General features: G+C 49.1%; 1 protein-coding gene across 4 annotated transcripts in view; it reads right to left on the bottom strand.

Annotated features, from left to right (window-relative positions):
* USP42 (ubiquitin specific peptidase 42) overlaps positions 1–20,968 on the bottom strand; it is a 674,575-nt gene that overhangs the window by 427,235 nt on the left and 226,372 nt on the right. For all 4 annotated transcript variants that reach the window (XM_086940745.1, XM_086940747.1, XM_086940748.1 and 1 more), the window contains exon 8: positions 11,895–11,977. In XM_086940745.1, coding sequence (XP_086796871.1) covers positions 11,895–11,977 — 83 coding nt within the window. The remainder of the gene's footprint in view (positions 1–11,894; positions 11,978–20,968) is intronic.

Genomic DNA, 20,968 nt, shown 5'->3' with positions numbered 1-20,968 from the left:
TCCAGATTATGCACAAATCGTCAATATAACGATACCATGAAACGATACAGGTCGACCACTGTTCTCTATCGGGGCCCCAGGCCTCCTGCTCCTCCCACCAGCCCACGAATACATTCGCGTAGCTGGGGGCGAAGCAGGAACCCATGGCGGTACCGGAGAGCTGTCTAAACAAGTCATCCTGAAATAAAAAGATGTTATTGAATAAGCAGAATGCAATTAGCTCCATCAGCATAGCATTATGCTGGGCATATTTCATCGGTCTCTTCCCTAGGAAGTACTGGATCGCCTTCATTCCTTGTGCGTGTTCAATGCTCGTGTAGAGACTTGTGATGTCAAGAGTTAATAGACAATAGCCTGGTTGCCATTCAATAGATTCGATCTTCTGAATAAAGTCAGCAGTGTCTCGGATATAGGACTTTAGACCCAAAACCATTTCAAACAGGAAATAGTCCAGAAATTTAGATAGATTCTCGGTTAGGCTGCCCATGGATGAAATAATGGGGCGCCCAGGTGGTTTGTCCATCCTCTTATGCACTTTTGGCAAGTAATAAAAGGTAGGGGTAATGGGGTGTGTTGTTTTTAAGAAGAGATACTCTTCAGTGTCAAGCATCTGTTTATCATGCCACTTTTTGAGTAGTCCATGCAGTTCTTCAATGCTGGACTGGTATCTTTGCTTGGTAGTCAATTCATAACAAGACTTATCCTGCAGTTGGCGCATAGCCTCTTGGACGTACTCTACACGTGAAAGAATAACAACGTTGCCTCCTTTATCTGAGGGTTTACAGATAATTGAAGTGTCCTCGGCCAGTGTTTTTATAGCTTGTTGTTGTTTCTCAGTTAAGTTGTTCTGACGTCCACAGGGTTTTTTATGTGTGCGCATTCTCCTGAGATCCCTTATTACCAGCTCCGAGAAAGTGTCAATCATGTCGGTTTGTGTTGGAGGAACAAACCTAGATTTTAATTTGAGACCACTCGTGGGAGCCTCTTGTTCGATATCCACAGCCCTTAGTCTCTGGGTCAGGCTGTCTGATGGCACGGGTATCGTGTCTGCTGTACTCTCCAGACGTAATTCTTCCAATAGTTCCAGAGTAGTCAATTCATTGACTTTCAATAGGTCAGTGTCTTTGTACCGGGATCGGATTATTTTAGCTTCATCCGCTGTTGGTTTAGTTTTGAAGAATTTATGCAGGCGAAGTCTTCTGATGAATTGAAACAAATCAATCCGGGTCTGGGTATACTCGAGGTTGCTGTCTGGGCAAAAGGTTAGTCCCAATTTGAGGACTGATTCCTCTGATGGTGAGAGCGCCCTTTCTGAAAGATTAATGATGGTGAGATTGTCATTTGTGGTATCCGAGCCTACCATCTGGATCCCCTTTTGGCCCGTGATTTGCGCGTACGGGGCACCACATCCGTCGCTCTTCCTCTTCCTCTGCCACTTCCGACCGCCCCGTCTGGTTTTTCTGCTTCGTTTTCTGGGGGTTTGTTCTTCCCCCCCCTCAGCCAGTTTAGTCGCATCACTTGTACCTCCGTTTGAAAAGGGGTATCTTCAGTTTGTGGCAGGTTTCCGGTGTCGTCTCCAGACAGTTCACCTTCCGTAACCTCAGATTCCGATGTCTCAACATTTGTCGGTGCCGCCGCACCTGCAGCTTTGTTTCTTAATAGGTCCTTCCGTGTTTGGTCGTACTTTTTAGAGAACGTCAGGACTCGTCCCATAGCATAGTCCCTTTCGTCTCTGTCGAATTTCTCTTGTTTACGTGTTCGTATTTTGTGCTCATATTTTTCCAGGCGTTTCTTCATCGGGGCTCTCAGCTGGTCTTGTTGTTCCTTATCCTCGTTGGTCGCTAGTTCTGCCTCCATAGTTTCAATTTCTTTGAGGACCTTATCTCTGTCACTCCAGGCGAATTGAACTAGGATTTCTAGCATCCCCTCGCAGGATTTGGCAATGTGTGCTGCCCAGGTTTCAAGAAGCTGTGGGTCTGGGTGTTCGTATGCGGGAATTGTAAATATCCGCAATCCTCTTGGCACTCGTTTCACTTCGATGTAGCCCTGGAGTGATGTGCCCTCCCACCACTTCCGAAGCTCCCGCTCGTATAATTTTTCTAGTTTGGCAAACTGTATAGCCAACTGGCTCGGAGCACTTGTTGTCTTCGTTTTAATCGCCGGTTGAGCAGTAATGTCCGGATTCTTATTTTTGAACATTCCTGTCGCCAGATCGCGACGTTGCGAGATGTTAAACATGCTGTTGTATTAAAGTTGTTTCGGTCTCCCGCTCCCGGGTTACCACACTTGTTGCTACAGTTCCTTTGAGAGTCCCTACGCTGAAACCCACGTTTGCGTCGTTTCGAAGTATCGCTTAAAGGTTCGAAAAGACGGGCAGAAGATATCTAACAGCAGTGAGCCTGGATATATATATATATATATATATATATATATATATATATATATATATATATATATATATATATATATACATATATTATTATACATATTATACCAATGTAATGTAAATGTAAATGTATTGGCATTTATATAGCGCACTACTTACCCGTAGGGTCCCAAGGCGCTTCGACCGCTGCGAAACCCTTCCTGGCTTCCCTGAGAGATGGTCCCTTAATGGGTATCTCCAGGGTGAGACCAGGCATCCCCGGCGGTCTGGTGGGGCCGTTAGTGAAGATGAGGCAAGCTAATGCCCAGAGTTGCCGAGTGTGATCGCTGATCAGAGTGGGCACCGAGGCGAGAGAATTATCGAGTCCGCTGACCCTGGTCCAGAAATGTGCCGCGCCGGGAATCGAACCCTGGTCCCGGGCCGTCCTCTGCTCTCGGGTCTGCCGCCTCTAACCAGTGAGCCACACTACTTCACTAAGTAGTCGCGTTCCCTCTCAATGCTTTGGGCACTTGGTATAACATATATATATATATATATATATATATATATATATATATATATTCACTGAAAAAACCATAGGTTATAGTCGATATATAGTTAGGAATTTGCATTTACAAAACCTTGAAAATTCAATGAAAAAACCATTGGTTTTAGGCCATATATAGTTAGGGATTTGCATTTACAAAACCTTATTTTACTCGCATAAAACCATTGAAATTCCATATATAGTTAGATGCGCTAACTATATATCGCGCACCCGCAATCCACTGCTGATGATGTCACATATTACATCATTCATGACATGGTCAGTGACATCACTGATGACATCACTGATCACAACATCCAGTGACTGTATGTTTCTGTAAAGTTAAAATATGTCTTACATATTGAAGAATGAGTGGATGTATAAATGTCTGGATGAAGGATTTAGTAGGTGCATGACTGATTGTATGAGGGAGTGATTAAATGTGTCTCACTGAGTGCATGGGTTAGTGATTAAACTGTATTAATTTGTGCATCATTATATCTGTTGTTCTGTAAACTGCTGCATGTGTTGATCAGTAGCTAAATGAGTAACTATATGGGTTATTGATTGGTTGCCCAAGTATTTGTATGGGAGACTGAGTATGTGTGTGAGTGGCTGGGAGGTGTATGACTCTGTGCATAGATGTGTGAGCAGTTGATTCACTAGATGTATGGGTTCAAAAGTGCATGTGGAAACAGCTGTATGGGCGGTTGACTGTGTGCATGAGTGTATTGGTGAGTGAATGGATATCTCAGTGCTACATGTCAAAGTAAGTACATATGTAAAACACAGTACATGTGAGAGTTAACATATATAAATAACTGTGCATTAGAGCCAGTGAATGTGTGAGTGGCTGTATGGATCATTGTGAACTTTTATTAGGGATTATATAAGAGAGTAAATATGTGTTAGAATATGTTTCAATAAGTAAGGTGTGTATAACTGTATAGTTGAGGAATTGGAGGTGTGTTTGATTCTTTGCATGACTGTCTAGGTGTATGAGTAACTCCATGGATGAGTGACAATCTGTGAGTGTCTGTTTTCACTGAGTGTATCTAAGGATATATCAGAGTCTGTAGAGGTTCATCGTATTAACACATGAATGATGTCATCTGTGATGTTGTCAGTGATGTCATTTGAGTTGTCATCAGTGATGTCATTTGAGATGTCATCACTGATGTAATTTGAGTTGTCATCAGTGATGTCATCAGTGATGTCACTGACCATGTCATGAATGATGTAATATGTGACATCATCAGCAGTGGATTGCGGGTGCGCGATATATAGTTAGCGCATCTAACTATATATGGAATTTCAATGGTTTTATGCGAGTAAAATAAGGTTTTGTAAATGCAAATCCCTAACTATATATGGCCTAAAACCAATGGTTTTTTCATTGAATTTTCAAGGTTTTGTAAATGCAAATTCCTAACTATATATCGACTATAACCTATGGTTTTTTCAGTGAATTTCAATGGTTTTTTAATAGCAAATATGAAAAGCTTTAAAATGTCAAGTACGTGATAGATAAAAACATTTTCGTATTTATGCACGCTGATGTGCTTTGAACGCTGCACCCCCCTTCCCCTCTCTTTTCTCTTAGGAGTACTCTCTCTTTGCAGATAGTGAAGGGTAGTTAACGCAGGCCTTTGCCCCGTTGTAATCCGTCGTGCCTGCTTCTCTCTCCATTTGATTGATTGTTATCCAAGCATTTACTGTTTTAGAATTGGTTCTCTTTGGTTCATTCTCTATTTACAAACAAGCACAGAGTCGCAATACTCTGTTTAGTCTTTGCAGATAGTGAAAAATCGTTTAAAAAAACAAATGGAATCGAGCAAAATCAGTAGGCCACTAATGGGATCTCTTTTTGACCTCGCTAAAATAGAAACATTAACCACAACCCCTCATGAGAAATACGAAACTAGTGAGATGAACTGAGCTCCACACCATGAGGGCTGCAAGACAGCTCGGCTCCGTCACCCATCCCGCCCAAAATAACGTCAAACCCTATGCAAATATTAAAAATATAGACAACACACCAGCAAAGAAACAGGGTAAAACATTTTATTAAATAACTATTTACATAACGTTGGTTTATAAGATGATGTCAGTAGTGGACCGATGTGTGAATAGGTCGGAAGCCGCACAAGGCGCCAAGATCCGGATGGCAAGTCCTGGATGTTGGGTGCCATAGTTCAGAGTTCTGAGTTTGAGCCTTTTTCAATGCCTGTGCTTTGTTGTTTCCCCTCCATCAAAAACAAAAAAAAATATAAAACTGTGCAAAAATACAAAAAAATCAAAAAATGTTTACAAAAGCAGTGCTTGTAAGACTGTCTGAAGCTTATTTCCACCTACTGCAGCTTCACTATTCTCAAAGTAAGTGAGGGTCGTTTGTGGACCTGACTGCATTTGAAAACAATGTTATATGGTACCTCCCTAAACCGCTTGACGGAGGCCCCCGAGGGGCGGTGTGATGGCACGGACTCGGAGAAGACGCTTGGCTCCGACCCCCTCCCCAAGTCTTATAGCACTGGTGTAGCCTGAGATCGCCCCCGACATAGGCGGCCGGCTCCCGGGGTCCGGCGGAACTTTCTGCCTTTTGATGACTCTTCTATTCTGGACTTTGTCCCACAATCCGTTTGACCTGAAGACACGCTGTAGTGGGGCGCCCCTTTACCGTTTTAGTTGCCATTCCGCCCGCTTTTGCTACACTGTGCCTCTTCCGCCATTCAGCTGTTTACCGCCCGCTCTTGCGACTACAGCGTCTCGCTCACCATGTTGTTGAGTTGCTCCCACTCTTGCAGTGCAGCGATAGGCGGCTGCCACAGGACTCTCAAAATGGCGGCCAGCTCTTCGGTTTTGGGCCTGGTCCACTAAAATGGCCCTGGGACACCTTGGAACTCGGACGCTTCCCTGATAGGGCTTGGGTCCCATTCTCGAAAGCGTCCCCTCAGCCGTGAAGATTCTACAAAAGTCTTGGGGGCCCCCGACTCCCGCAGGCTTCTGGTGGGGAGCGGCTGCCATGTCTGCTCGTGGAATGGCCACGACGGAGCTACGAGATGGTAGTGCTCTCATGCTGACGCAAGCTTTAGTCTGAAACATCCAGAAACACTGTAGACTACCAATTCGATCAGTTCCGGTAGCGCCCCAACATGACCCGAAAGAGAAGAACTTGCCCTCCCCTCTTTGACTGATGGTTATTGTTGCCTGTCCCCTCTGTTGTCATTTAACAGAACTTTTTGGACTGCTGAAAGGGGTTGTGTTCCGAACGCTGGTTGGTGGAGACATTTTGACTATATTCTTGACCTACGTTGTCGCGTAATGCGTTATATGACACGCCGCGTTAGCGCACCCGGAAGTGATCCGGGGCGCGGCGCGCAGCGCGTAACGTAAGCATAACAGGTCATGTGACTTGTTAATAAAACTTTTCATTGGTTCATTTTACTTTTGTTATTTTAATGATGAAAAGCTTTGTCATATGACCTAAAAATTACGCTTTTTATTGTTTTCGAACATTATTTTTTTTTAAACATATATGTTATAATATTCCAGGCTAATGTACTTTCCCGGAAAATTTACAACTGTCCTGCAAGTAAAATATATTCCTTTTTCGAGAAAAAGGGCGTTTCTTCGTTCCATGACGGAGCCGTTGAGTAAAAGAGACTCGGCCTGCTGTCTTAGTCGCCGATACGCCTGATTATCAGATTCTTATCGATCACTTTATGTTGCAGGAGTGGAAAACACAACTGCCCTTGACCATTTATCTTTACTGCGTTCCTACATATTATACCTTTTATCCGTCATGTAATTGGACTGCTTTATTTCACTTGCCTTTTACTGATTCGAAAACAGTGACTAAAAGTAAAAACTTTACCAATGTAAATACTACTACCGTGTTTTGTTTTAAAAACCTTTATTGTGAAAATGTCAGTATACAAATACGGGCCTATAACCACGTGGGCCGGCCACGGAGCAAACTGAAATCGTATATGATGAGGAGACATTTACACTGTAGAGGAACGTAACGAGCGGGCCATTAGGTTGGAAGAACTAAGGTGTCTAACAGTTGCGGAATCGGTGGACGTACATTTTGTAATTAAAATAAGACAGGGCCACTTACAATAAAATTTTCTAGATATACATTTGCGGGCAAGGAGTTACGAGTCCCATTTATACCGGCGCCATTTTGGGCGAGGCCGGGCAGGTCCAAGATATAGTCAAAATGTCTCCACCAACCATCGGCCAGACCAGAACCCCTTTCGGCCCTGTATGCTACAAGATGGTGTCTTCCATTCAGAAAATATTGTTGGCAGCATTTTGAAAGGAAACATAAACAGCTGTTCTCCTAGTGAGTCTCACATTGTTACATTTAGGAAGAATGTTGAAGAGTAGTATGTGGAAAATCTGAAGCCATTTTTCTACAAACTCTCAATCAGCCTTGGATGGAAAAAAAAATCCTGAAGAATGTACAAACTGAAAACCAATTTTTGTCTGTATAGCATCAACAGCAACGCTTGAGTCAGCTTTGTGTCAAGCCGCCATTTTCATTCAATAAATAGCGTCCCCCTGCACACATTGAGGGACCTGGTCGTGTCTTCAGATGAAACGGATTGTAGGACAAGAAGCAAAAAGGACAAGGAAAAAAGTTCCGCCGGACCTCGGGAGCCGGCCGCCTATGTCATGTGCGACCTTTGGCCACACCAGGGCAATAGTGAAGCTGCAGCAGGTGCAAAAGAGCTTCAGACAGTCTTACAAGCACTGCTCAGAACTCTCAACTATGGCACTCAACATCCAGGACTTGCCATTCGGATCTTGGCGCCTTGTGCTGGTTCCGACCTATTCACACATCGGTCCACTACTGACATCACCTCATAAGCCAACGGGGCACCCCACGCCGACTTTCGGCGCAGCTTTGTAGGATGGCCACACCAGTGCGGCAACTTGCTGGACACCACCTCGGTGCCATCCGGATCTCGGCGCGTTCGAGTCACTGTACCGCAAAAGTGACCGGAACTCAGCTGGACACGCCGTCTTTCGGCGCAGCATTGTAGGATGGCCACACCAGTGCGGCAATTTGCTGGACACCACCTCGGTGCCATCCGGATCTCGGCGCGTTGTGCTGCCTTCGGCCTACTGTAGCCGCAAGTGCGGACGCAACTCAGTTGGACGGCGAGTGAAACGCTAAGGGGCGCCGCACTGCAGCCGAGGAGCCTCCATCTTGGGGGAGACGCACAGCCCCCACTGACTGACGCGACCTCACCGGCCAACGGGGCGCCCCACGCCGACTTTCGGCGCAGCATTGTAGGATAGCCACACCAGTGCAGCAACTTGCTGGACACTAACTCGGTGCCATCCGGATCTCGGCGCGTTGTGCTGCCTTCGGCCTATTCGCACATCGGTCCGCTACTGCCGCCGCCTCACGTGCCAACGGATTTTCTACGCTTTTTGTAGCCCTATGCCGCATAACAGGTCATGTGACTTGTTTATAAAACTTTTCATTGGTTCATTTTACTTTTGGTTTCCTAATGATGGAAGGCTTGGTCATGTGACCTAAAAATAACACTTTTCATTGGTTTAGAACATTTTTTTTTCCCAAACGATGAAAGCCCCACCTTGTTTCTGGATGATTCAGACGGAAGCTGGCGTCAGCATGAGAGCACCACCATCTCGTGGCTCCGTCGTGGTCATTCCGCGAGCAATCATGGCAGCCGCTCCCCACCGGAAGCCTGCAGGAGTCGAGGGCCCCCAAGACTTTTGTAGAATCTTCACTGCTGAGGGGACGCTTTTCGAGAATGGAGCCCAAGCCCTAGCAGGCAAGCGTCCGAGTTCCAAGGTGTCCCAGGGCCATTTTAGTGGACCAGGCCCAAAACCGAAGAGCCGTCCGCCATTTTAAGAGTCATGTGGCAGCCGCCTATCGCTGCACTGCAAGAGTGGGAGCAACTCAACAACATGGTGAGCTAGACGCTGTAGCCGCAAGAGCGGGCGCAACTCAGCTGGATGGCCGCCACCTGGGGAGGCCCGTTCACGCCGCCTCCCCCACGCCCCCCCCCCGGGCCGCCCCACGCCAATTTTCGGAGCAGCATTGTAGGATACCAAAACCAGTGCAGCAGTTTACTGGACATCACCTGGGTGCCATCAACATCTCAGCGCGTTCTGCTGCCTTGGAACTATTCGCACAACAGACCGCTACTGACGAGGCCTCCCTCCGCAACACCCTGGACTCCCAACGCTGTTTTTCTTTGCTGCATTGTAGGATCCCAAAAACCAGTGCGGCACCCAGATGACATCACCTGGGTGCCGTCCAGAACTCAGCACGTTGTGCTGCCTTGGGACTATTCGCACAAAAGACAGCTTCTGACCATTGTTGCTTTTTTTTGTGAAAAATGTTTAAATGTTTTTACAGTTTTTGTTCCGTTCGTTATATTTAAAAGTTAATAAAGTTTTATAATCCCACTTTGTTTGAGTGCTATATATTTTTAAAAAAATCGGGTGAATGGGGCCTTGAATCGGGTTATTGTCATGTGTGGGCTTTGCAAGTGTACTGCTACAGGATCGGACATTTCAAACTCAAATGCACGTTCTTTTTCTTACCTTTCCGAAGCATGGAGCGCAATAGCAGGCAGAGAAAGGGTGATGCAAGTGTTGAACACTGCCTGGCCTGGCAAGTTGCTGGCAGTGCCCCCCCCCCCCCCCCCCCGCCCGCCCGCTCCTGAAAGAGGACACACCGCCGCCCCGAGTACTTCACAGATCTTTAAAAGACCATGCGCTTGTTCATGAGGCTTAAATGGTTTATCACCCCTTCTAGAACCCCTGCATCGACCCTCTGACGTTTCCTGGAACAATTACCACGTAACACAATACCAAGCCTTTTCAGCTGAAACCCCCGAGGAATCGTGGGGCATATTATCAAGGGGGTTTATCTCCGCTTTTTTGGCTTTTAAAGCCAAGAAAGCGGAGATAAAATTATCTCCCTATTACCAAGCTGTCGCTAACACCAGTTAGTGACAGCTAAAAGGAGATAGCGACCATCTTGGGCCCCGCTTTGCATGTCAGTGATATTTATCACTAATGACATGCAAAGTGGGCGTGCCAAGAGGTTAGCGACTGGAAACAGTCCCTAACATCGCTATCTCCTATTACCAACTTTTGGAGATATTCGCGCTAAGCACGAATATCTCAAAAAGCTAACACCTGCCCTGAGCAGTTCTTAGCCATGTTATCCAATGGGAGGTGGATAACATGGCTAAGAGCATTTGCTCGATAATGCATGAATATCGCTGACTTTTCAGCGATATTCATGCATTGCGGCCGTTTTTTATCGCATTTGCGATAAACCTTGCTAATAGCAAGGTTTATCTGCGATAAAAATCGCCGATGTGCGGCGATAATTTTTGTCTCTAAACAAGTTAGAGACAAAAATGATCGCTAGTTGTTGGTAATATGCCCCCGGGTTTTTGCTTGCAGAAATCGGGAGGCGGGAGACTAGCACTGAAATCAGTAGTCTCACGCCTGAATCGGGAGGGTTGGCATGTCTGGATTCTCTACAGCTGGGGCCATAAACTACATCCGCAGGGCTAGGTGATAGCCTGGGACCGGCCTGGCATCTAAAATGGCTGCCGTGCACGACAAAATTGTGGCATTGGAAAAAAGGCAAGATGGCGCAGACAATGTTTATCAATAAGGATTCATTTATAACAAAATATTTTATCGCACTGACAAATTGGCGGTCAACACTTCCTGATTTCCATCGAATCGAACGTTAACAGACGTCACGCAGCAAAAAAAAAAAAAAAGCTCACGCACAGCCGCTGGAAGAGATGTATCAACATATATGAGCCTCCTCAGCCACCCTCAGGAAACATAGGGGATTAGGATACGTCTCCCGCACCCCCTTATACCTAGTAATTTAATTAAAACGAAGCACAAAATGGCGAATTCCCGTTTCGCTACCAGTTTGCGGCCCAGTTCGTGGCCCGTGAAGCGCTTCTACCGTGAAAAATCATTTTTTTTTTATTTTCCCCACGGGACCCTTTAATAACCCCAACAACATTCCTAGGGGGTCAAGAGGGGTATACCTTGCCCCCTTTCATTAAATTCCCCCTTCGTTTTTCACCTCTTCTTCTCTCTCGATCCTACCGAGAGATAAGATGGCGGCCGCTCCGGACTGTTTAGAATGTTGACAGACACCGGAGAGCCAATCAGCTTTCTGCGCGCAAAGTTCCGTTTCGCGAAAAGTAAGCGAACCGGAGCGCAGCCCGGAGCGCTGTTACAGATATATATCTTGTTTTGAACGTTAATTTCTCAAAAACTACTGAAGCACATATATTGAGACCTAGCAAAGGCACATCGGGCTAACAGTCCCTACAATTTTGCCAAGTTTCGTGCAAATCCATTCAGCCGTTCGAGCTAAAAGTGAGTCCAACCGCCCTATGGAAATTAACATGGGAAAAACGCGTTTTGGGACCCCCCTTTTTTCTCGGCCCCCCCTCGACAAAACCCCCCCAAATTTTCAAGGGCTGCTCAGAAACAAAATGTGCCATTTTCCTGAAAATTTCAGCCGATTCCGTCCACAAACGCCAAAGTTATTAGACATAGAATTTTCAAAAATCCCATAGGGAATAAATCCTAACTATATATACTTAATATATATATATATATATATATATATATATATATATATATATATATATATATATATATATATATATATATATGTGTTTAAAGATATAAAAAGTTCCTGCTTTTTTCATTTCTCCCTTAGGATTACTTGGTTGAAATGGGGAAATATTCAGATAGCAAATTCATTTATAAATCTTAAAGTGATAAAAAAACAGCCAACACATTTAACTTAAGGCACATTCTTATTGCACTGTAACCAAATATGTGACATTTCCTGTGCAGTTTCTAAATACTTCTTAATGATATATCACTAAATTTTAAAAGTAAAACATACATATTAAAGTAATGATTTTTAGATCTTACTTGCTACATTTATACGCATTTTCCCCATCAAGTTGTTCAGGCTTTACAAACTGCTCCAAAGCTTTGCTTACACTTTGAGCGTTCTGGAAAGAAATACATAAAATAATTACTAATGCAGCAATAGTAAGCATAATCTTTCTGCCTAGATAAAAAAATCAGTTTGAAAATACAATACTCATTATGCATCAGCATATGCTTTCCCTGTACAAAACCAATATTCTATTAGCTATATAACAGTCCATTCTGGAACTTTCCAGACAGAATTGATAAAATCTTGCAGTACAGAAAGCTTAACAACCTAGCCCTGTCGACCACAAGTCCACACGCATCACCTCTTTGGTAATTTTAAACCAGAGGAGACACCATAAATGTTACTTCCAAAAGTAACTGATAGTTCAGTCAACTCCAACTTACCAACATAGTGAAGACTAGACCCAGTAAAAGATCAGAAACCCCACTTTATACCTTTTAAAGTTAAAGGATTGGGGGGCGTGGCCAAGATGGCGGGGTGAGCGGACGCTTCCTCCCGTAGCTCCTCCGGCCCGGCTCAGCTTGAGCCCCGATTCCTGCGCCTCTCTCCCCCCGCGGCTGCACTGCGGGTGAGAGAACTGTGCCGGAGTTCCTGGGGCACATTTTGGTGCCACTTTGACTTCTGGAGCCCCGGGGGAAGTTCCCGAAAAGTTTATTCGGAGATCGCTCCGAGGACTAGAGCCCGGGTCGCCCCGAGGAGAGGAGCCTGGAGGCGGAGCGTAGTGCGGCGCTGTCCGCGCGCCTTGGCTGGCCCGAGTGCTGAAAAGCGGAACGCCGGAGATCCCGAAGGAGCGGACTAGAAGGACTCCGCGGAGCGAGGTGGCTTCCTGGCGGTGCCCTGGTGGCAAGCACCATTGCTGGGCGACGGACTTTGGCCCTGTACCGGCGATCCCCCCACTACCCGGGGTCTCGAGGGGCGACGCCTTGCGAACTCCGCGCCCGGAGGCGCTGGATGGCGGAGTTCGAGCAGTGCCCGAGCCGGGCAATCGACTGGTGATGGGAGGAGGCACCGGTTTCGCACTTTCCGGACCCGTTATCATTTGAGAGTTGCCCACGGACTTGCTGGCCCGGGCTGCCTTCTTGGGTCCCACCCTCCCGCCATCTTGTCTTTGTGTGGCTGAGCCCGGTGGCCCCTGCCCGCGCCCTTCTCACACGGGAGCCTCGACTCGTTCTGGCGCCAGCTCATCTACTGCCCTCCCTGGGAACACGAGACGGGAGGCCTACTCTTCGGACATTGCTGCCTGCCCTGCTGGCCCGAGGGCCGTCTTGCCCATGCCCGGACCGCCATTTTGTCGCCTGTGACGCACTATCCTTGTCCTCGGCGAAGGCCTCACATCTGGTGCCCGCGAGCGGTGGCGCTCGCCTGCAGCAACTAATCCTGGGCTTTGCCGGGCCCCAAGATGACTGGAAGACGTGGCGCGGCACGGGGTGATCGCACCTTGCCGGAAATGCTCGGCAGGTCCCAGCAACTACGCGACAGGACGCAGCCGTCCCCGGGGGCCTCCCGGGCATCAACGGACGCAACTGCGGGCGAGCCGCCGGTCACGCGGTCCTTCATGGAGGACTTATTCACCTCCCTCAAGGAGGAATTTCAGACTCTTAAGACCGAAGTGGCTGGAGAGGTCCGGGAGGTGCGCAGGGAAGTCGAGGGCCTGGGCGAACGGGTCGATACTGTGGAGACGGCGGCTCAACGCCGCGATGAGGAGATATCCCATCTCCAACAGGACGTCCTCCGCCTCCGGGAGCAATGTGTCGAGCTCCAGGCCCACTCGGAGGACCTCGAGAACAGGTCCAGGAGGAACAACATCCGGGTCCGGGGTGTTCCATCCGCCGATGAAGGTGCGGACCTAGTGGCTTATCTGCAGGACCTGTTCCGTGACATCTTGGAGGAGGGAGCGGATTTCCCCATCCGCATCGACAGGGCACACAGGGTGGGCCGCCAGCGCCAGTCATCAGCACCCCCGCCTGATATCCTGGCATTCTTGCCGGATTTCCCTCTAAAGGAGCGCATCATGACTGAGGCCCGTAGGAAGCAACCATTGACCTTCCGCGAAAGACCTGTGGCGCTCTATCAGGACCTGTCTGCCATCACACTGCAAAAGCGCAGGTCTTTCCGCATCGCTACGGACTTTCTGCGAGAGCACGAGACAGCCTACTCCTGGGGTCACCCCTTCCGTCTTATCTTTCGATGGAATGGGGTACTGCATCAGCTGCGCTCCTTACAAGATGTCTGCGGGGTGCTGGGTCTTACTGCTACGGAGGAGGACGGGGCTACACCCGCATGGAGGCGCCCCGAGCGGCGGGGCCGACGGAGGTCGAGAAGGCGCCCATCGTCAGCGCCAGTGAGTCGCCCGGACTCGCCCACCATCAGAGCTGACATGGCGGAGGCCCTGAGGACTGCGGCCAGGAACTTGCCTGAATCTACTGGTGTGGCCTTGACGGCCTAATTTTTCTCCGGGGGGAGAGGCTCTTAGCTTTCACGATGCTGGGCTGGGGGTTGGGGGGGCGGGGGGGGTGGTGTGTGGCTGGACGTCCACTTGACTGTTTTCTGCAGACTCGCCCATTTGGGCTAGACTGAGACTATGGGGTGTTGTTTTTTGCTTTTTGTTTTGGCCGGTTGCCATCAATGGTTTTTGGGGGGGTTTCATTGTTGGTTTGTTGTGGGGGGGGTCCCGTCCGAAGCTGTCCGAACGAGTACGATGCCGCCTCTGGCCTTCCCTGCGCCCCTGCCCCGCGCGCCCCCTCCGCTGATCCCCCGCCTGCTGCATAGCGCGCTGTTTCCCTGGAGGCGATGCCACCCCTGAAAGTAGTGACCCTTAATGTCAAGGGTCTGAATAACCCCGTAAAGCGTAGGGCGATCCTCTCCCTATTGGAGGGGTCGCAGGCGGATATTTGCCTCCTGCAGGAGACCCATTTACTCTCCAGAGATTGCCATAGGTTGCGCTCTGCCAAGTTCCCCACTCAACTTTTTTCCTCTGCTGCGACTAAGACCGCTGGGGTGGCCATTCTTCTAGCCAGCTCCTTTAGGGGGGAGGTGCTGTATAAACATGCCGAGCAGAAGGGGAGGCTCCTAGTGTATCGCATGCGCTTAGGAGGTGTTACCTTTACGGTTGGTTCGGTTTACAGCCCAAACGATCACCAGGATCGTTTCCTGGACTCGGTGTTGGTGGACGTTACTGCCTCGCCCGATCGCCATGTCATCCTGGGGGGAGACCTGAATATGGTCTTCGACTCCACTCTAGATAGGTCTGCCCAGCATTTTCCGCAGACAGGGGAGCTTTCTGGAGCGGTGCGGGACCAGATTGCAGAGATGGACCTGCATGACCTCTGGCGCACCATGCATCCCACCGATAGGGACTACTCCTACTTTTCCCACGCACACCGCACTTATTCGCGGTTGGATTATCTTTTGGTGAGCGGCCCACTTCGCTCGGCCGCCACGGCGGCGGACATCGGGGTCTTGTCTCTGTCCGATCATGCGCCGGTCTCCGGAGTTTTTGCGTGGCCGGCGCCCCCCCCCACGAGAGGGATGTGGCGGCTTCGGGACACGCTTCTCCATAAGAAATCGGTGGTGAAACGAGTGGAGGAGGTCATCCAGGACTACCTGACCCACAATATCAACTCTGACACGTCCCTGGCTACACAGTGGGCGGCTTTGAAAACAGTCGTCAGGGGAGAGTTTATCTCCATTTCCTCGGCTGAAAATAAGGAACGCCAGCGCAAGAGGGAAGAACTGACGGCGCAGGTTAGGGAGCTTGAGCAGGTCCACCGCCGGACGGGGGCACCTCGGGTTTGGAAGCAACTGAAGGCGGCACGAAAACTCCTCTCTGCGTTGGATCTAGATCGAGCGGAGTACGCAGCGCTGCGCCTGAAACATGCCTTTTACACTGGCGGAGACAGGTGCGGTAAGCTCCTGGCCCATAGGCTTAGGGTTGCGCAGCAACGCAATGTGGTGAAGGAGCTGGTGGGAGTGGATGGGATCCCGGTTTCCGGTGACGCGGAGGTGGCAGATACCTTTCGATCCTTTTACGAGGCACTGTACGCTTCAGAATCTTCCCCACCGGGAGAGGCTGAGGCCTATCTGGAATCCGTGACCCTCCCGGTCTTGGACCCCTCCCAGGCGGACCACCTAGAGAGGGACATTCACGTGGAGGAGGTCATCTCCGCGATCGCACGGCTGAAGCACGGCAAAGCCCCGGGCCCGGATGGCTACACGGCCTTGTTCTACAAGACCTTCTGTCCCACTGTCGCTCCTCTCCTGGCTCGCTTGTTCAACTCCTTTTCCGAACCGGGCGCCATCCCACCGGACCTCCTCTCGGCGACTGTGTCGGTTATCCCCAAGCCGGGGAAGGACCGGACCTTGTGCGGCTCGTACCGGCCCATTTCGCTCCTAAATGTGGACCTCAAGCTTTACACCGGAATCTTGGCGGCCAGACTGGGTCTACACTTACCAGGTTTGGTGGAGGCAGATCAGGCCGGTTTTGTACCCGGTAGGCAGACGGTCGACAACACGAAGAGAGTGACGCACGTCCTGGAAAAGGCCTCACGCGTCCCGGGGGAGCGGATGCTGCTATCGGTCGACGCGGAGAAGGCCTTTGATAGGGTTCATTGGCCATACCTCGAGCTGGTCCTTGGGAAACTAGGGATCGGCGAGAAGTTCCGCACTATGGTCTTTAACTGCTATAGGAGACCGTCGGCGTCAGTGCGTGTCAATGGACACAGCTCCAGCAGCTTCACCATTGAGCGCGGCACGAGACAGGGATGCCCTCTCTCGCCGCTCCTCTTCGCCCTTTATATGGAGCCGTTTGCGCAGAGGATCCGCGACAACCCGGACGCTATTGGGGTGAAGATGGGGCAATACACACACACTGTCAGCCTATACGCGGACGATGTCTTGTTGACCCTAGATGACCCCAGGCGGTCGCTCCCTGCCTGTGTCCAGGAGCTGAACGCTTTTGCCCGCGTTGCGGGCTTTAAAATGAACATGACTAAGTCGGCTGCACTGGATGTGTCGCTCTCTACCGACACCAGACGGGACCTTCAAAGTCTCTTCCCTTTGCAGTGGTCCTCCTCCACGGTGCCTTACTTGGGCATTTTGCTTGCTCCCACCCTGCCTGCCATGGTCGCAGCTAACTATTCCTCTCTAGGCAAAAAGATAAAGGAGGAACTCGGCCGATGGAACAAGGGCCTACTCTCGTGGCTGGGCCGTATTGCGGCGGTGAAGATGACGATACTGCCCCAGATCCTGTATCTTTTCCGCGCTCTACCTCTTCAGCCCCCCGTGGGCTGGATACGGCAGGCGCAGGCAGACATCTCCCGCTTTGTGTGGCAAGGCCGTAAGCCTCGGATGAAGCGGGTCCTCTCCATGCTTGCCCCGGAGGCGGGAGGTCTCGGGGTCCCGGACCTCCGGAAGTACTTTCAGGCGGCGCAGCTCCGGTACCTGGTGGAGTGGAGCCGGTGGGAATCGGACAAACACTGGCTCTTTCAAGACCAGGCAGTTGCGGGCCGTACCCTCCAGGAGGTCCCGTTCCTACGGCGCGTTCACCGCCCGCCTAATCTCTACGCCTCCTTTATCACCCGGGTCCCGCTAAGAGTGTGGGACGCGGTGTGTGAGCTACGGGAGCTCACCACTTTTCCGTCGCCGTTCTCTCCCATCGCTGGCAACCCGGACTTCACTCCGGGCCTGGAGCCGGGGGCCTTTTCCCACTGGGTGAGTGCGGGATGTAGAGCGCTTTTCCAGATCTACGGGCCGGAGGGCGTGCTCCCCTTCCAGCAGCTCCGGCAGGAGTTTGGCCTGACGGAGGGGGACAGACTGCGTTACATGCAAGTCCGCCACTGGGCTCTTCAACCCTCAGTGCGTGACGTCGCCGCCCGTACAATTACGCCCTATGAGCGATGGTTGGTGACCCGGGTCTCGGATGCCAAACTCATCACTGATTTGTATAAATTTCTCCAACCCCCGCCGTTTCACTACCATAACCCAGGGAGGGAGCGCTGGCACAGGGAACTGGGCAGGACCCTGAGCCACAAGGAATGGGACAAGATTGCGTATCGGGCGAGGCACTCTGCGTACCACACTGGGCTGACGGAAACCTTCACTAAAGTGTCCACCTATTGGTACTACACCCCGGAGCGGCTCTACGAGATGCGCAAACTAGGCGATAAGGGTTGTTGGCGCGGCTGCGGACAGGAGGGCACCCTCACGCACATTCTCTGGGAGTGCCCGGTGCTGTCGGCCTACTGGAAGGAAGTCTTAGATGAGGTGGATAGGCATTTTGAGATTGAGCTCCCGCGCTTCCCCGCGTATGTCTTGCTTGGCCTCCCCAATGACTTGATGTACCCGCTGAAATCCCGCAGGGGCAGGCAGATTGCGATTGCGCTGGGCTCAGCCGTTCAGAACATACTTGTCCTTTGGCGCACCCCCACTGCCCCCTCTATCACTGGTTGGCTGCATAGGCTCTGGCAGGTACTGGGTATGGAGAAGATATCGCTAACGGTGGCTGGGAATGTTGACCAGTTTGAGGAGCTCTGGCATCCCTTTTTGGCACTGCTGTCCACGGAATTTCGCGAGCTAACGTGCCCACGGTACTTGCGCCTCCTTAGGCTGACACCGCCGGCGCCAGCGGCGGAGTGATTGTGCGGATTGGGGACCGGGGGCTGGGGGTGGGAAGTGGGGTTATATGCTTCTAATGCTGCTTTTCGGACGGGGATGTTGGGGTGTTGTTTTCTTTTCTTTCCTCCTTGCTTTTCTTTCTTCTCCTTTTCTGGGGTCGAGGGGCTGGTGGTATGGTATGCTTCTCTTTTGCTGTGTCGCAGAGTGCTATTCTGGCTTGGCCTTGCCTAGGGAGTGGGGGCCTACGGGGGGTTGTTTACAGTGCCTTACTGCCTCATGTTTTTTTGCCTTGTTACCCTCTGGGGCACCCTGCCTCCCTCTTCTTCTTCTGACTCGCTGCAACGTTTTGCTTCTTGTATTGTATGTTTGCCTGACCTCCTGCTCCCCTCCCCGTGTTTTTTATGCCTTAATAAAATACTTTAAACCTAAAGTTAAAGGATTAATAGAAAAGCATCTTTCGGCACAATTCTGTCACAAACCTTGCTCACGATCTACAAACTTCCCTCAATTCTTATTAAACTATTCATACAGGATGAAATGATTTTACTCTTGATATGGGCATAGGTCCCATGAAATTAGACTATGGACTAAGATTAATGGAGCTCTTACGATCAACAATTTTATCTTCTTAGATCTCACCATTCCACTCATTCTGAGGGGTTCTCAAGTTATGAAGAAAGTTGTAAACTAAAATCAATGGAGCTTTTATGATCAACAACTTTATCCTCCTCTTAGATCTCGTCACCCCACTCATCTCCAAGTGTTCTCAAAAAGTGAAAACACATAGAAGGGAAAGTTAGGAAAAGATATTGAAGAAATTATATTTAATCAAGACTTTGCATTGGAGTGGAGCATGTGTACATGCTGCCCTCCCAACCACACACATCCACGCACATACAGTATGAAGAACGAACACCAAAAATAGAGAAGTCCAAAATGGTAACAGCGTAGACTGTAGCACACTTCAAGTAAAAGTTTCGCCATGCTTGCTCTAAGTATGGTATTTATCTTCAGTTTGACGTTCACTAACCCTACTTTCAATTAAAAAAAAGTCTCCAAGCGTATCACTGACAAAAGCATAAACTATTAATAGTACATGAACTCAAATTTAGACTAGACAATGGTCAGACTTTTCAGGGTTATTTGTATGAACTTGATTCATTGTTGGCTGGAACAACAGTGGCATGCACACTTCAGAGGAATGTCAACAAAATGCTAAAAAAGGCAAAACGACTGACTAAGAAGATAAAACTAGCATCAAAATCGCTCTAATTGAATGCATAATAACACGCTTTGAAAGTGAGGTCTTACGACAAGGACATGTCCCCATTCCAGAAAAAACAATTAAGGGTCCTTAGAAAGGTTAAAGTCTGTTACCAAGCAGGAAGAGAAGGCTGGATTAGGAGAGCTATTGGGCAGATGTGTGGGCATGGGGAAATCAAAGACAAAAATCACATTAAAAGAAAGCTCAAGAAGTGACTCTGGAGAATGACAATTCCTGTGGTGTTTGACCCAGTTGCTCAAAGAGGAATACTGCAGCAGACGCATTGAGCACTGCTTGGGGATAGAGGTGCACATTATTAGGGCCACATAAAACTTATCACTTTAAACCCATAACAAGATAATTTGTAAAGCATTCTTCTGCAGTATCTACTTTATAGTCAGCGTCATAACCTGAATTACAGATTTTCACCATGACAACGCATAGATTCATACCCAAGTATAAAGCAGCAATTACAGGTGATAATGACAAAGGGAAGATGACCTAAATACATTTCTCTAAGTTGCATAACATAACATTCAAAACATGTAAGCCTGGCATTGCGCTGGAGTTGTTGATTCTTCAGTTGCCTCCTTAGAATCCTAAGAGGGACTTGAGTGGACTACGAGAGCACGCGAGAGTGAGATCTGGGCACCAATTGAAAATGGGCTATTCAGTACCTTCCAACAACTTATGGACGAAACATATATGTATATAGGGCTACCCAAGCCACTGTACGTGCCCATTAGCACACCAGCAACTCTGACCATCCTTACATGATGGCTTATAAGTTATCTGCATTCCACTGGACAGCAGAGGGCGATCTCGGTCCTGTACGGAGCACTGATACACCAGATTACACTGACCTACTGGGGTTGGCGACCAATGGGGAGCGAACATTGGTGTTCTGCTATCAGACAGATTGGGCTACTATCCTTGAGGACACTCTGCAATGTTATACAGTATTATTACCTACACATAGTCTATCTCATTCTAAGAGGATCAATATTATGTTTCCGGCTGTTCATGCTAAAGGTCACCAGTGGCTGTGTTTTTATCATATGGAGTGGGTTTGCCCTTACACATTTCATTTCTAAGGTCACGGGCCGTAATATCCTAAAATCCCAAGCTTACTGCATCTGGGCCTCTTTCCAAAGCCTGGGCAAAAGG

The sequence above is a fragment of the Lissotriton vulgaris genome, chromosome 10 (assembly GCF_964263255.1).
Source record: "Lissotriton vulgaris chromosome 10, aLisVul1.2, whole genome shotgun sequence".
Lineage (NCBI taxonomy): Eukaryota > Metazoa > Chordata > Amphibia > Caudata > Salamandridae > Lissotriton > Lissotriton vulgaris.
Note: the sequence above shows the minus strand (reverse complement) of the source record. Positions and strands in the feature narration are given on the sequence as shown.